This window comes from Sceloporus undulatus, chromosome 2, assembly GCF_019175285.1.
Source record: "Sceloporus undulatus isolate JIND9_A2432 ecotype Alabama chromosome 2, SceUnd_v1.1, whole genome shotgun sequence".
NCBI lineage: Eukaryota > Metazoa > Chordata > Lepidosauria > Squamata > Phrynosomatidae > Sceloporus > Sceloporus undulatus.
This window is the reverse complement of record NC_056523.1, coordinates 92,887,197-92,903,737: the sequence shown is the minus strand read 5'-3', so window position 1 is coordinate 92,903,737 and position 16,541 is coordinate 92,887,197. Positions and strand designations below refer to the sequence as shown.

General features: G+C 43.6%; 1 protein-coding gene across 1 annotated transcript in view; it reads left to right on the top strand.

Annotated features, from left to right (window-relative positions):
- The first annotated feature begins 443 nt into the window (after nt 1-443).
- Nucleotides 444-16,541, top strand: part of CANX (calnexin) — a 29,443-nt gene continuing 13,345 nt past the window's right edge. Inside the window, exons 1-8 of the mRNA XM_042450072.1 lie at nt 444-632; nt 4,230-4,303; nt 5,963-6,021; nt 9,225-9,366; nt 11,225-11,306; nt 13,622-13,814; nt 13,929-14,118; nt 15,886-15,999. Of these exons, the coding sequence (XP_042306006.1) occupies nt 447-632; nt 4,230-4,303; nt 5,963-6,021; nt 9,225-9,366; nt 11,225-11,306; nt 13,622-13,814; nt 13,929-14,118; nt 15,886-15,999 (1,040 nt within the window). The 5' untranslated portion in view covers nt 444-446. The remainder of the gene's footprint in view (nt 633-4,229; nt 4,304-5,962; nt 6,022-9,224; nt 9,367-11,224; nt 11,307-13,621; nt 13,815-13,928; nt 14,119-15,885; nt 16,000-16,541) is intronic.

The following is a 16,541-nucleotide window of genomic DNA, read 5'->3' as shown; positions in this document are numbered from 1 at the left end:
AATATTAACAGAAATAACAACTAAAGCAATTTGTGCGAAGCCCACCTACATATAACCTTACCAAAATAGCTGCTCCCAATGCACATCCTTATTCGGCATTCTTGCTGCCAGTTAAGACTTATTCACATTGAGTACATTAGTGAATTATCTACAGTTAGCACCTGTTTGGCTCTAATGCATCTCTTTTCTTTACTTGAAGTTAAAAAAAAGTTTCAGAGCTCCTGTAGCATCAGTTATGCTTTAAAGAGTATATGTGGGTGACTGTGCTTGGATCATCCAGCATTTGTTGTATGTGTAATAACTGTGAGTCACCAGTTAAATTAGCAAACCCAGATCATGTTGGGGTCTTTACTAATGTGCGTATGTATAAAGTTATGTTCCTAGTTTTCACTGGAGGTTTAGCATTGTTTTATCTTTTCTCTCTTTTTCATTCTTATCCATAGACCATGAAACAAAAGTGGTTGCTGTGTGCAGCATTGCTGTTAGTTGGAAATATTCTTGTCCTGGCACATGAAGCTGATCATGATGATAGTGATGATGATGTAATAGATATTGAAGATGACCTTGAAGATGGTGTTGAAGAGGTAGAAGAGCTGAAACATGAAGTCAATACTCCACCTCCACTCCCAAAGGTTGGTTTGAAAAGTGTTCCTATGAAAACCTTCAGCAAAGAATCTTATTGAAGTATTATACTTGAACATTAATTTGATAAAGTGTTAGAAATTGGGAAATAATTTGTTGCCACCAATGCTAATTAGTCAAATTATTGTCTGTTAGCTTGTTATTTTGGTCATGAGTTTGGGACAGACCATGAGATTTATAGAGAATGGCATGGAGGTTGCCACACTCGTCTCATGGAGCATATTTTGATATTAGTACTGTACTTTCAAACGTTTTTTCCTTAATTTTAAAGTTGCCTTCCCCCAACCAGGATTTCCCCCCTAGATATACTCCAAAAACTCATTAAAAATTATTGCTGGTGTTATGGTGGGAGTTCAAAATATGGGGATACTGTCCAGTTGGGGAGCACTGTTATAAAGTATGGGATCTCTTCTACAACTTATTCAGTTTAAATATCACTGATCAATATTTTTCTTTTTTTTTTTCATTCTCCCTGAAACATGTACACTTTTCATTATCAGCTTCGGCTGATACGCCAGCTGCGCCCTTTTCTGGAAGTAAGGGATCTCGAGATTGTTGTGCACGCGCTGGTAACCTCGCGCCTTGACTTCTGTAATGCGCTCTACATGGGGCTACCCTTGTGCCTGGTTCGGAAACTACAGCTGGTTCAAAACATGGCAGCCAGACTTGTGTCAGGAACATCTAGAAGGGACCACATCACTCCGGTTCTGAGGTCCCTCCACTGGCTGCCTATTGGTTTCTGGGCCCAGTACAAGGTGTTGGTTATTACCTTTAAAGCCCTAAATGGCTTGGGTCCAAGCTATCTCAGAGACCGCCTCTTCCCATTCAATCCTCCCCGCGCTCTCCGGTCCTCTGGGAGGAACTTGTTGCAGCCTCAAAAATCGAGGCTTGCGGCGACCTCCCAGAGGGCTTTTTCTGCTGTTGCCCCCGGGCTCTGGAACGACCTGCCGGACAAGATCCGTCAAATTAACATCTTTGGACAGCTTCAAAAAGGCTGTCAAGACGGATGTCTTCAGGCAGGCCTTCCCAGACTAATACAGTGGACCCTTGTTATACACTGGGGTTTGGTTCCAAGATCCCCCGTGTATAACAAAATCCGTGTATGCTCAAGTCCCATTAAATATAATGGCATAGCAAAATGGTGTCCCTTATAAAAATGGAAAATCAAGGTAAATTTATACTGTTTTGGAACATTTTCAAACCGTGTATGCTTGAATCCGTGTATAAAAAATCCCTGTATAAGAAGGGCCAACTGTATATCCCGGCCTCAGGATCTCCCTCCTCCTCAGTAATGTCTCCAAAGCCCCCTTTTCTTTTCTTTAGAACTGAAGTTGCAGTGGTTTATCGGTTGGTATTATTTTGTTTAATTTATTGTTGTTTTAACTAGTTATTGTGGTTTTAATTTAGATATGCAGCTTAATAACTTTTTAAGTGGGGAGGGAATATATTGTTTTTATGCTGTATGTTATTTTAATGTTGTAAACCGCCCGGATTGGTTTGCCACAGGGCAGTATATAAACCTTCCAGTAAAAAAAAAACAACAGTTGTGGTCAGTAACCATAAGCCAGTCCCTGTTTTTTTTGTTTGGTTGGTTTTTTTTACTGGAAGGTTTCTGTGGACAAACACTACAAACTGGCACTGGTCCACACACCCCACTTTGGTAGAAAACAGTACAATAAAAAACAGAATAAAAAGAATAGAGGAGGAGAATTAAAAAAAACCCACAAAGTGTCTCTCTCCCGCCCCCCAGTACACAGGCCAGCAGGTGGTGATGAGGAGGAAGTGACGCCAGTCTTTCAGGCCTAAAGGGGCTTACATTCTGTAAGAACCAGGGCTGCTTGACAGCTAAACAAACAAATCCATCCCCTATTTCATATAAGGACTCATTTTTATTTTCCTTTCCATCCTTCTAATACCATTCCCAAATCCAAGCACTTTGCTTCCCAACTATTGTTTAGTTGGGTTCTTCTGCCAGCAGCAAAACTTCTCAGGCCTTCTTGGCTTACTGAATCATAGAATCATAAAGTTGGAAAAGACCACAAGGGCCATATTTATTATTATCCAGTCCAACCCCCTGCCATGCAGGAAATTTAAATCAAAGCATCCCCGACAGATGGCCATACAGCCTCTGTTTAATGATCTCTAAGGAATGAGACTCCACTACACTCCGAGGGAGTTTGTTCCACTGTCAAACAGCCCTTACTGTCAGGAAGTTACGCCTAATGTTGAGGTGGAATCTCTTTTCCTGTAGCTTGCATCCATTGCTCCAGATCCTAGTCTCTGGAGCAGCAGAAAACAAGTTAGCTCCTTCCTCAATATGATATCCCTTCAGGTATTTAAACAGGGCTATCATATCACCTCTTAACCTTCTCTTATTCAGGCTAAACATCCCCAGCTCCCTAAGTCATTTCTCATAGTGTATGGTTTCCAGACCCTTCACCATTTTAGTCGCCCTCCTTTGAACATGCTCCACTTTCTCTGCATCCTTTTTAAATTGTGGTGCCCAGAACTGGACACAATATTCCAGGTGGGGCCTGACCTGAGCAGAATAGCGTGGCACTATTACTGCCCTTGATCTAGACGCTATACTTGTATTGATGCAGCCTAAAATCGCATTGTCCTTGTAGCTGCCACATCGCACTGTTGACTCATGTTCCATTTATGGTCTACTTGGACTCCCAGATCCCTTTCACATGTAGTCTCATTCAGCCAGGTGTCACACATCCTATATCTGTTCATTTCTGTTCATTACTGAATTTGACAGAAGAAGTGACATCATTTCTAACAAATTCTAACACTCTAAAAATAATAAACTCATTGAAGCATCTGTTTACCATCCTTATTAATCAAGGAGTCTAGTGAGTTAAGCCACATTGATGGAAAAATCTAGCAAGTTAACAACTTGACATGCCAATTGATTATTTATTTCCAAACTCTGTTAATTTTACCCTACTTGTTATCTGAGAAGTGAGGGCCAATCTAATCTTACTGCTTGCTTTTGTCAAGTAGAAGCTGTTCGGTGGTAAGAAGTGGAAAACTTGCATTGCTTCCTGCTTAACTAGCTGCACTGTTCAGAATGGCTCCACTGAATGTTTAAAGCTTGGAGCACTTTGTTAATCACTTCTGTATACGAGAATTGTTTATGCTTAATTTTAATTCAGTATTGGCTGAAAATTAGGCAGCCATGCTGTGTTACCTTAGTTTAGGCACTATAGAGTTGTGTTGAAAGGGATTGTATTTTCAGTTTTCCTTGTGCTTTATTACCTACTAGGCCATTAAAACAAAAGGAACGCCAGAATAGCCCCACGAATTGCTGGTATAAGTGTTGCACTGCAGTCCTGCCTTGAAACTTAACTACAGTACAGAGAGTGGCGCAACAGTACGAGGGATTACGTTCTGAAGAGCTCTTTGTAAAGATTTGTTTGTCTTGCAAGAACTGTATTGTTAACTCTGCTGTTAAATTGGGAGTAAAATAATGTGGAATATAAACATACAAAGGGCATTATGTTTTTGCTTCATTGTAAGTAGTATAAATTAGTTTTAAGTATTGTTCAGGATATCGGTTAACAAGATATGTTTCCCATCAGGTTACCTATACAGCCCCAGTCCCAACAGGTGAAGTTTATTTTGCTGAGAACTTCGATAAAGGAACTTTAGAAGGGTAAGTGTTAGTCCAAAAAGGGCCTTGTTACTTTTCAAAAGGAAAATGGGTCTTTGTATTTGTTTGCTTAAAACATTAATATTCTTTTAAACATATTTATTTAGAGTATTTTACTTTAACGGTTGCTTACAGATTGGTAATTTGACAGTTCTTCTGGTTTATAATCTAAGAAGACATGACATAAAAAGAGAATGGAATGACCGTGGGGAAGGGGATCAAGTCCAGCAGATACTGCTGGTTCTTTTCTCTTCCCAGGTCCAGGGCAGTGGCAGTTGCCTCTGGGGATAGGCATGGTGGACATGTGTCTGCCTCTTCTCTGCCTCAGGCCAGAGTGATAGCATTTAAGACAGAGGGAACATAGTATGAAGCATTCAAGGCAGCCCACAAAATATGATTTAAAAAATCTTGATCAAAAATAAAATATATTCCAGATAACCAAAATACTGTGACTGAGGATGGATGAAAGAAGACTAGAAAAAAATAATAATTCAAAAATCTCATAGGGATAGAAGTGCAGAGGAGATGCATGGTTCTCCAGATGATAGACTGCAACTTCCATCAGCTGTAATCAATGCTAAGGGGTGACTTGGAGAACAGTGCAGTCACCATCTCTAATGGCCTAATTTACAACAGGGATGGGAAAAGTACAACTTGCTGGTCATAGCCAGCCCCAGTGTGACCAGTTTCCTTCCTATGACTCACAGATTTTTTATTCTAAACTAAAATTGTCCATTCTGCCCTCTAGAGGGTGGGTGGTTCCTCCTTGAGCTATGTTAACCACAAAGGGCCTTTTGTTTCAAAACTTGAACTAAGTGGAAGTTGTGTCTGGGTTTCAAAGAATATAGCCCACACTGATCTAAATTGGTTTGGGGTAGAGAGTTGGTAAAATTGCCTCCCTACCTGCTAGAGGATGCAAGATGTCTTTTAAAATAAAACATATTAAAGGAGGATGTTGCCACATGTGGGTCAGTAAGGAGGCATGTGTGGCCCCAGACATGGAAGTTATACGTTCCTGCTTTGCAAAATGGCCTAAAATTTGGTCTTGGATTATCATCAAGATGGAAACCAAACTGATCTAAATCCAGAAAACCAGGCACTGTCATGCCGACACTCCTGTCATGTATTCCTGCTAAAGTGTGTATTGTTTAAGGCAGTGGTTCTGAAGCTTTTTTCCTCTGGGCCCCCTCTACAGCATGATGTTGGGGGTGTCCTTCCTGCTCGAGGTAGTATGTGCACCTTCTAAACCAGAAATGTGAGGGATTGTCCCTTTGGAAAGAACAAAGGGGTTCCTCAAGCCCAGGGATTTTTCCTTTGGAAATAACAAAGCAGAAGAAAAGGGGGGGGGGCGTTAACTTTGCTCCACTTTGCTCCTCCAAATTTGCTGCCATGCTGCCCACACAAGCCCCATTTGAGAGCCTAGAGTTTAAGGAAGGAAAGTGTGTCAATAATTTTTTTATTGCCAGTAACTTGCTTAGCAACAAATAATGATTAAGATGTAATTTATACAAGTATCCTAGTGGACTGAAATTTAGTCCAGGCAACATATTTAATCTGTTGAAAGACATATCATAACACTACTGTATTACTTTTTGGCAGCCAAATTTTTTTTCTTAGTGTGCAGTGTCTTCATTCTGACCTTGGGATTTAATTTAATTTTAGGTGGGTTCTTTCCAAGGCTAAGAAAGATGATACAGATGATGAGATTGCCAAATATGATGGTGAGTATAGCATCTTGCTTGGCCTTTGCTACATGGTATTAGCAGGACTAGGAGGAAAACACTTTTGTGAGTGGAAACATAGACACGGCATTTTGTCACTAGGTTTTATTGAAAATAGAATAGAGCAATGATTCCCAATCTTTGGTCCTTCAAATGTTTTGCATTGCAGCTCCCAGAATTCCTGACGGTTGACCAAGCTGGCTCAGGCTTGTGGAGTTGAATTCAAAAACACCTGCAGGACAAATGTTTGGAAATCACAGAGTAGTGTCTACGTGTAGCTAGAATATCACGAATGTTGATGGTACTCATTATCTAATGTTTTTATAACTTTATTTGTTTGCATGATTGAGTTGTAATAGTACTACATTTGGAAGCAAATTTTAATAATTCAAAGAAGGCAGAGGGTATTTTAAGGAATTTATTCTATTTATATCTTGTCCTTCCTTCAAGACAATCCATTTTACAGAATTCTTCATTTGCTTTTAACCATATGAGTAGATCAGACTGAGAAAAATGGTTCAAAGGTCACTCAGTGAGCTTCATAACTTGAGTGAAAATTTAAACGTGAGTTTTCCAAATCCTGGTCCACAGTTCTAGGTAGTACATCCCACTGGCCCTTCTGTATCAGCTACTACTATGCTGTTGACCAGCACTGGTAAAAATACATGCCTTCCTTGTTACAACAGTTCTGCTGACTTTCAGTCTGTTTCTGGAAACAATTCAAAGTTCTGATTATGTCCTGTAAAGCTCTAACCTCTACATGGCATGGTTATCTGACAACAAGAATCTCTTCCACTGTCCCGCCCACAATCTGAGATCTTTGGGTGAGACCATTCTCTTGGTACCACCACCCTCTCATACACACCTGTTGGGATGTGAGAGAAGGTTTCCTTGGTGCTTATTCTGATTTTAAAAAATGTAAGCCGCTCTGATAGCCTTTTGGCTGAAGAGCGGGGTATAAATATTATAAATAATAATAATAATCCTACATTTTGGAACTTCCTTCCAGTGGAGGCTAGCTTTTCCTTCTGTTGGTTGACAAAGGCTTTTTATTCCGAGAGGTTTTGGGAAACTGACTGTTTGTAAAACTGGTATTTAATAGTGTGTTACACTGCCTTTTAACTACCTTTAATATTTTTATTATATAGCGGATGCCTTTTAATAATAATAATAATAATAATAATAATAATAATAATAATAATGGATTTATTTATATGCTGCCCAATCACTGGGAGTCCGGGCGCCTTACAACAGAGGGGATAATATCTGGACCCATTTCAAACTGGCTTCAGAGCAGGATATGAAGTTGAGATTGCCATGGTCGCCTTGGTCGATGATTTCCGTCTGGGCATTGACAGGGGAAGTGTGACCTGGTTGGTGCTTTTGGACATCTCAGCAGCTTTTGATACCATAGACCATGGTATCCTTCTGGAATGCCTGAGGGAATTGGGTATCGGGGGCACTGCACTCCAGTGGTTCTGATCCTGTCTCTTGGACAGATTCCAGATGGTGCAGTTGGGGGACACTTGCTCCTCTAAGAGGGAACTAACATCTGGGGTCCCTCAGGGAGCTATTTTGTCCCCCACTTTGTTCAACATTTACATGAAACCACTGGGAAAGATCATCCGGAGACATGGGGCGCGGTGTTATCAGTACGCTGATGACACCCAAATATGTTTCTCTGTGTCTCCGACTGATGCAGTAACTAAGCATGGCGTCTCTCTGAATGCCTGCCTGGAGTTGGTAATGGGCTGGATGAGGGAAAACAAACTCAGTCTGAATCCAGAGAAAACGAAAGTACTGGTGATAGGTTCCCCAGGCCTGGGGAAGGAAATTTGTCCACCTGTCCTGAATGGAGTCACACTTGCCCTGAAGGACGAGTTACTTGAGGGACCACATCTCCCCATATAATCTGCCCTTCACACTCAGAACATCCTGGAAGAATCTTATGGAAATTCCACCTTCCAAATATGTTTCTACATCCCAGATGGCCTTTTCAGTGGTGGCCCCGCGAATCTGGAATAGTCTTCCCGAGGAGCTCCGTTTGACGACCCCCCTAGAAACATTTAAAAAAAGGCTTAAAACCTTCCTTTTTTGTCAAGCCTCCCCTCCCCCTGATAAATGAAGTTGTGTATGTTGATGCCATTGATTCCCTGCCTTACCTTGCTGTATGACTGTGTTTTAAATTTTGTATAATTAGTTTTATCTAGAGATGTTTTGTAACGGTTTGTTTATGTTTGTAATGGTTTTCTACGGCTGTAAACCGCTTTGATCTGTGGAAAAGCAGTATACAAATAAAATTTATTATTATTATTATTATAATGGATGGTTTCCTGCCCTCAGTCTTACAATCTAAAAAGACACAACACAAAAGGAGAAGGGAATGGTGGTGGGGGAGGGAATCAGGTCCAGCATTCTTCTCTCCCTCTGAGGCCTGGACCAAGGCAGATGGACTGGAGGGAGGGCTGTTTTTCTTAATTGAGGCCAGGCCCGATGGCGTTGGACCTGTCCTTTCGCTCCCTCCAAGGACAGAAGATGACAGTTGGAAGGAGGGAGGGGAGGGCTCTTTTAGTCTTTGTTTTCAATTTTAATTGTAATGGATGAGAAACTTACAGTTATAGTTTTTTTCAAGGTTTTATGCTGTCTCTGGAACATCAGAGACCAGGAGCTGTAGGCAAATGTATGTTTTCGACAGAGTGATGTCAGTTCTTTCCATTCAAAGAGAAGACTCGTGTTTCATGAAGCCTTTGACTGGAAGACAAATTAAAGGGAGGGGATTTTCACCAATGTTCTCTCTTCTTTATAGTCCACTGTGCCACTCTAGAGGTGTTCCCCAACCACTTAGAGCAGATTTTGGAGGGAGGGGAGGAGGTGACAAAAACACTTTGCCTATTCTTTTCCTGGTGAAAACATTCCCTATTTAGAACCTCCACTGAAGGGATACTTCTGGTTGGTGCAGTGTTATCTTTACCAGTTGCCTTTATTCATACACTAGGTCTGTAGGTTATTGTAGACAGCAGTAGCTAAGACTGAATGTTAGCTTTATAGTAAAATATGTTTGATAGTTTGCACAATGAAGCTCATGAAATGAGCAACAGAACTATAAGGGGTAGAAATGGCATGGCTGTTGGTATTGTATATGTACATACAATAACCTAAGAAAACACTCAAGACAAATCCTGATATGTTGTCTTTTCTTATAGGGAAATGGGAAGTGCAAGAAATGAAGGATACTAAACTTCCAGGAGACAAAGGACTTGTGCTGGTTTCCCGAGCTAAGCACCATGCAATTTCTGCTAGACTTAACAAACCTTTTATCTTTGATACCAAGCCTCTCATTGTACAGTAAGTGGTAATAACTTTTTTTGTTTTAGCTGTGAAAGGGTGTATATAGATGTACAGGGAACAGTAAACCTTAGGGGAAGTGCACCCAAAGTGTACAGAAATTTAGCTGCCGGTGGTCAAATTCTGCTGAAAATCAGACCTGGCATCTTTATTCATTAGATTAAAACCGTGATTATGGCTTTTTAGAAACTAAAATGCAGTAAAAATATTTAACTGTCTTTTTTCACAGTCTGAACTATTTAGCCAACAGGAATGTGTCTCCAAACGCATGCCAGAGGTGGCACTCAGAGCTTTCTCTGTGGGCACACATGCTGTCGCCCTAGCACAGAGTTTGCCAAAGTTTCTTACCGTATTTTCCGGTGTATAAGACAACAGGGCATATAAGACGACCCCCAACTTTTCCAGTTAAAATATAGAGTTTGGGATATACTTGCCGTATAAGACCACCCCTCTTCCAATGCACATCAAATAAAAATTTAAAAAACATCACTGCATTTACCCCAACTCGTTCTCTAATCTTGGCTTTGCTGCGTGCTGCGGAGCAGGGAGCGAGCTAGCGCAGGTCGAGCGAGCTAGCGAGCTATCATCGATCCCGAGCGCGGCTCGCGCGCGCGCGCGCGATCTCCTAGCTAGGAGCTAGCTAGCAGCGAGCAGCGAGCGAGCGAGCAGCGAGCGAGGGCGCGCGCGCTCTCATCGATCGATCGAGCGGATAGCGAGCGATCGAGCGATCCGCGCGGGCGTCGCGCGCGCGCGTAAGCTAGCAGCGAGCGAGCTAGTATGTCGCTCTCTCTATTCCCTCCCTCCCTCCCTCTCTCTATTGATTTCTCTCCTCATCTATCTATTGGATCTCTCTCTCTCTCTCTCTATATATATATATATATATATATATATCATCTATCTATCTCTATCTATTTATCTCTATCAATTTATCTCTCTCTCTCTCTTTCCCTCTCTCTCTTTCTCTCTCTCATCTATCTATCTATATCTATCTATTTCTCTCTCTCTCTCTCATCTATCTATCTATCTATCTATCTATTTCTCTCTCTCTATCTGTCTATCTATCTTCCTCTCTCTTTCTCTTTCTCTCCCTCCCTCTCTCCCTCCCTCTCTATTTCTCTCTCCCTATCTATCTGTTTCTCTCTCTCGGCATCTATCTGTCTGTCTGTCTGTCTGTCTCTCTCTCTCTCCCCCTCTCCCCCTCTCTATCTCCCTCTCCCTCTCTCTATCTCCATCCTTCTCTCTCTCTCTCTCTCTCTCATTTTTTATTTTTATTTTTATTTACCTCAGGCCTTTGCTGAGGCCTTCAAAGCCTGCCTTGCATGCAGGCAGTGCCCTGGCCTACTATAGGCCAAGTTTAGGGGGCCTGATGCCCACAAACGCCGGCTTCCAAAGGGCTCCGGAGGCCTTTGGAAGCTGGCAGGACAACCAGGTAAGTGCTCTTACCGGCGTACAAGACGCCCCCCCAACTTTTGACCCCGTTTTAGAGGGTCAGAAAGTAGTCTTGTACGCCGAAAAATATGGTATTAGAAAGCCAGAGGGACGTGGCACTTTGCAATAAATAAGTAGGATCTGGGTTACAGTTTGGACACTCGGTCTGTAAAAGGTTCACCATCACTGCGTTCAATGTCTCGCTAGCTCACACAGACTAATTTACAATAAACAGAACTGGGGCAACGTGTCATTTGCCTCTGCTCCACAATTAGAAGCCATGATTTCCAAATACTGGTCTGGAGGTAACCAAGGAAAGAATTTGATTGTTTATGGTCAAACTTTGGTCTGAGTGTAATGTGAATGCATTATTGCCATGAGGAAAACTGGTGTTTTTTTAGTTGACAAGGTGTTCTCTTGTTTCCCAAAGGTATGAGGTCAATTTCCAAAATGGAATTGAGTGTGGTGGTGCATATGTGAAGCTGATGAGCAAAGGTCATGAACAGCACTTGGTGAGTTGCATGTTTTCACTGTCCTGAGCTTTAGCTCATACTGTATGTGTTTTCACTGTTTGTTAAATGACTGTGTTAAAGATCAGTTGTTACTTTGGGAAGGGGAGCAATCCAGCTCTCTTGCCTCCAAATTTGAATGCTATAGCTATAACTATGGCCAAGTACAGATGGGCCTTTAAAGCGCCCTCGTCACGTGCGAGGATTGTCTGGTGGACAGAGTGCCCACACACCCCGCAACCCTCACACGTGATGATGGCGTAACAATGGCGGCGCACTCGTTATGCCACCGCCATGGCAGAAAAAGAACTTCCTTTTTGCTGGTCTTTTTCTGCCAGTGGGAAGCCTCGCCCTCTGGTTTTGGCCTTAGGGTCACCACCATAAGTCTGAAATTACTTGAAGCTACACAAGAAAACTGACTGGTTCTGAAATTTCTGTGTAATGGTAGGATATTGTAAAATTGCCTCCACACCCTCTAGAATCGTGATGGCAAACCTATGGCACGCGTGCCACGGGTAGCACACAACGCCATTTCGCCAGGCACGGGGTGAGGGAGAAGGCGGAAGAGGCATGCGCGTGCCCATTCCGCCTCCTCCCTGCCATTTTCGGGCCTCTCGCTGTTACGGGAAGCCAGAAAATGGCGCTCGGAAGAAGGAACCAGAGGCGCGCGCGTCTGGCTCCTCCTTCCAGCCCTCTTCCCTCCCAGCTTCCCTTTCCTCCAAGTGAACAGGCCCCTTGGAGGAAAGGACCGAGGAGAAGAGGTCTGGGATGCGTGCCCAGTCCCCTTCCCCTCGGCCTCCCTTTCTTCCGAGTGGACGGGTCCCTTGGAGCCCGTTTGCATGGAGGAAAGGACTGAGAAGAAGGGGCCTGGGACACGTGCCCAGTCCCCTTCCCCTCGGCCTCCCTCTCCTCCGAGAGGATGAGTCCCTTGGAGCCCATTCGCATGGAGGAAAGGACCGAGGAGAAGGGGCCTGGGACACGTGCCCAGTCCCCCTTGGCCTCCTTTTCCTCCGAGTGGATGGGTCCCTTGGAGCCCATTTGCTCAGAGGAAAGGACCGAGGTGGAGAGGGTGGGCAGACGCCTCCTCCTCCTCCCCAGGGGGCTTCGCTAGACCTGAGGTGACCTTCGGAGGCTACGTCAGGTCTGACAAAGCCCCTCAAGGGAGGAGCAGAGGTTGTGGGTTTCCTCCTCCTGGCAGGGCTTTGCTAGACCTGAGGTGTCCTTCGGAGGACACCTCAGGTCTGACGAAGCCCCTCAGAGAGGAGTAGGGGCTGCGGGCCTCCTCCTCCCCGCGGGGCTTTGCCAGACCTAAGGTGTCCTTCTAAGGACACCTCAGGTCTGACAAAGCCCCTCAGAGAGGAGCAGGGGCCACGGGCCTCCTCCCCCCCCCACGGGCTCCTCCTGATCCATAGCTGGAGGCCAAGGGAAGGGCAGGAGGAGCCGGCGCGCCCCTGTCACCCCTCCTCCAATTCCCCCCCAACTTCTAGCTGTCTCTCAGAGACAGCTGGAGGCCAGGAAAGGGCGTGGAGAAAGCCGCGCCCCAGAGGCCACACCCCTGGAGGGTGGAAGCCACGCCTCTGGCACACGGCCTCACCCCTGGAGGATGGAAACTCCGCCCCTGTCATGGTGAACCAAAAAGGTTTGCCATCACTGCTCTAGAGTGTGCTGAGGGCTCTTGGGAACAAAAAACATTTTTGGACCCTATTGGTCACAAAAATTGCACTGCTGTCCACATGTAGCTCTTTTGCCACCCTGATTTTAAAAAACCTGACAGGAATTTCATGCCTTCTATGGCCTGCCAAAATCTTAAGTACACTGTTTTCACTGAAATCTGGTTGACTCCTTACTTTATAATGCTAATGTAATTAGAAATGTATATTGATTATTAGCTTTGCAACTTAGTGTTGGTGTATTGGTTTGAGTGTTGAACTACAACTGGAGACCAGGATTCAAATTCCCACTCAGACCTGGAAGCCCTTTGTAACCTTTGGCAAGTCATACTCTCGCCCTTAGAGGAAAGCAAAGGCAAACCATTTCTGAGCAACTCTTGCCAAAAACAAAACAAAACAAAAAAACCTTGATGGGATTGCCATAAATCCGAAATGATGTGAAAGTAAATGTAGCACTGCTATCACTGTAAAAAGGACATTCTAACAAAGGAGAACTTCCTTTGTTGTACATTAAGAATATTTTGGCTTTTAGGGGAATGCTTGATTTGCTGATTTAGCATCAAAGTGTCCATGAGATGTAACACTTTCTTTCTTTGAAAGATTGTTTTATATTATGTTTTTGAAGTTCTCTTCCTTCTACTTTTAAAGGATCAATTCCATGACAAAACCCCCTATACAATCATGTTTGGCCCAGACAAATGTGGGGAGGATTACAAACTGCACTTCATCTTCCGGCATAAGAGCCCCAAGACTGGGAAATATGAGGAGAAGCATGCAAAGCGTCCTGATGCTGATTTGAAGAATTATTTTACTGATAAGAAGACCCATCTTTATACATTGGGTAAAGAAACCCCATATTTAGAAAGAGAGGAATTAATAATCTTGGTGCTCAGTTATTTTAATTATCCTCTGAAAGTATTAATTTAGTTCTCATTCTCCTGCTTTATCATCCTAGTTTTGAATCCAGACAACAGCTTTGAAATTCTGGTTGATCAAGTGGTTGTAAACAGTGGGAACCTGCTGTCTGATATGACCCCTTCTGTGAATCCTCCACGTGAGATAGAAGACCCAAATGACCAGAAGCCAGAGGATTGGGATGAGAGAGCAAAGATTCCAGATCCAGATGCTGTGAAGCCTGATGACTGGTGAGTAGCTGTTGAAAGTGGAGGAATCTTGGAAGAAGCAGTAGTCACTCTTCTGCCAACAGAAATCCACCATTATGTTGTGGCCCAAATGTAAATTCCTCCTTTTCAGGTAAGAGTATTCATAACAACTTTCAGTAAAAGGTAATACAGTAGGCCCTCCGTATCCACAGACTTGCCATCCACAGTTTTCAGCATCTGCGGACAGCAAGCCCGTGAGGGGGGCAGAGAAGGTGGGAGGAAGAGGTGGTGGCTACAGAGGGGGAGAGGAAGAGAAGGTAGGAGGAGGAAAGAAGAAGCGGCGGCTGTGGGAACTAAAAGATTGCCGCAAGCAGCCTTCTTCCTGCTGACTTGTTTCCATGTAGCCAGAGAATGGTGGTGGAGGCATTTTAACGATTTCCCACTTGAGGTGTTCGGGTCCTGAGGATGGTTCTCAGTGTCTGCACTTTGCTCGGCACTCACAGCACAGGCAGTAGGGGTTGGCACACAGTGACCAGAGGAGAGGTGAGACATGGCCACCATTGTCCTTTAGCTCCAGAGGGCTCTGCTGCTGCTGCTCCACCACCCTAACCACCTGCACGGGGCACCTTCAGGCCCACCATGCACCTTTGCCTCGCAGACGCCATTAACAACTCTCTGGGACTCCTCTTGAACCCTCAGTCACACACTTCCTGTCTCCCAGCAGCTGGGTTGTTACAATTCCAGATCAGGAGAAAAGTCACTGTTTCTGGGGTGGGATTGGCATTGGGAGGGGCAGGAGAGGAGGAGGATGGAGGAAGGAAGAGGCGGCAGCTGCGTGGTGGTGGCAGGGGGAGAGGAGGAGGCAGTCACAAGGCAGACTTTGGGGGGGAGCAGTGCAGCAAAGTCTCATTGAAGATTTTTACAGCAGCGCTTACCATGGGGTAAATACTGGTAAAATGCCAGTAAAACAGGGAAGTGTCCATGTGTGAAAACCTGCTGTGTTTCTGAAAGATGTCACGGAATCATCCCGTCGCCTCTAGTGTCCTTGAATCGTTCACGGAGCAGCAATTTTCTATGAATGCAAAGTTTCTGTTCGTAGGAAACTGCTGCTTGGCAAATTATTTAAGGATGCTAAGAGGTGAGGGGACGATTTCCTGACGTTTCAGAAGTGCCTCAGTCTTTCACAACACGCACTTCCCTGACGTTTTTCCGGTGTTTTACCAGCACTTACCCCACGATATGTGCTGGTGTGAAAATCTGTATTGTCACAATGGTGGCATGGCCCTGTAGCCGCACCACCATTAGGGACAATGGGACTTGAGCTTCTGCAGTATCAGCGGGAGCATCCGGAACAGATCCCTCGTGGATGCCAAGTGCCAACTATATGAAAAGGTACACAAAATGAATAAAACTGAACAAAGAGAAGGCAATCTAAACACTTTCCTAAACAAAAGCTTTGGTCAGGTAAAGCCATTGGAAATAAGTGGAAGTTGATCTATTGTAGCAACAACTTCCACAGTGGGTGCTACTGTAGAAACTGTCATCAGCTTTTACATGCAAGGGACATGTAGAAGGCCCCTTCTAGTTGGTTGCAGAAGATCCACAAGGTTGTATAGGTGTAAACAGTGTTAAATATGTTCTAGTTTTAAACTGTGAGCACTTAACATAATCAACACTTTGAACTGCACTCATAAAGCAAGCTTTTAAGTGAAATCAGCCAGTGAAACCAGCAAGTGAAGCTGAAGCAAGACCATAGTAAAATGCTCCCTGAAAATGCTCATAGTGCTATCTGTTTCTGCTATCTTTTAGGGATGAGGATGCTCCTGCTAAGATCCCAGATGAGGATGCTGTGAAACCAGAAGGTTGGTTAGATGATGAACCAGAGTATGTTCCTGACCCTGATGCAGAGAAACCAGAAGACTGGTAAGTTAACTGTGGTTCTATGTCATATTGTTCTTAAAATACAAAATTAGTTGTGCTGGTCAGCTTTAAATAAGATTTTCTAAGTGATATTCAGTTCAGTAACAAGAAAAAAAAAATCAGAACAGGTGGCATCTTACCTTGTGCTTTAAGCCTGTTCAGTATTCCAAATTTTGACATCCAGTTGTGAAAAATAGCCTAATGTTGCCATTACATTCTGCATTTCCTCTCTCACTTTGGTTAAGACTGAATATGCCCCATTTTGCTTATTAATCTGACACTTGGTTTGCTATGGCTTGAAAGAGTTTAGTAGAGTGGTTCTGTCTTCTGTCCAGCATGTTTGTTTAAAAGCAGTCAATGTGAGTGTTTTCAGAGCTTGGAAAAGTTAGTTTTTTGGACAACAGTTGACAGAATTCCATAGCACCTGGCCATGTAAAGATCCCCCCATATACATATATATGATGATTCTGCCCACCGTTACAGTATTATTGTTTTTAGATTTTATTATTTGTAATTTTAGAACTGTTTAATCCTTTTTAAGGTGG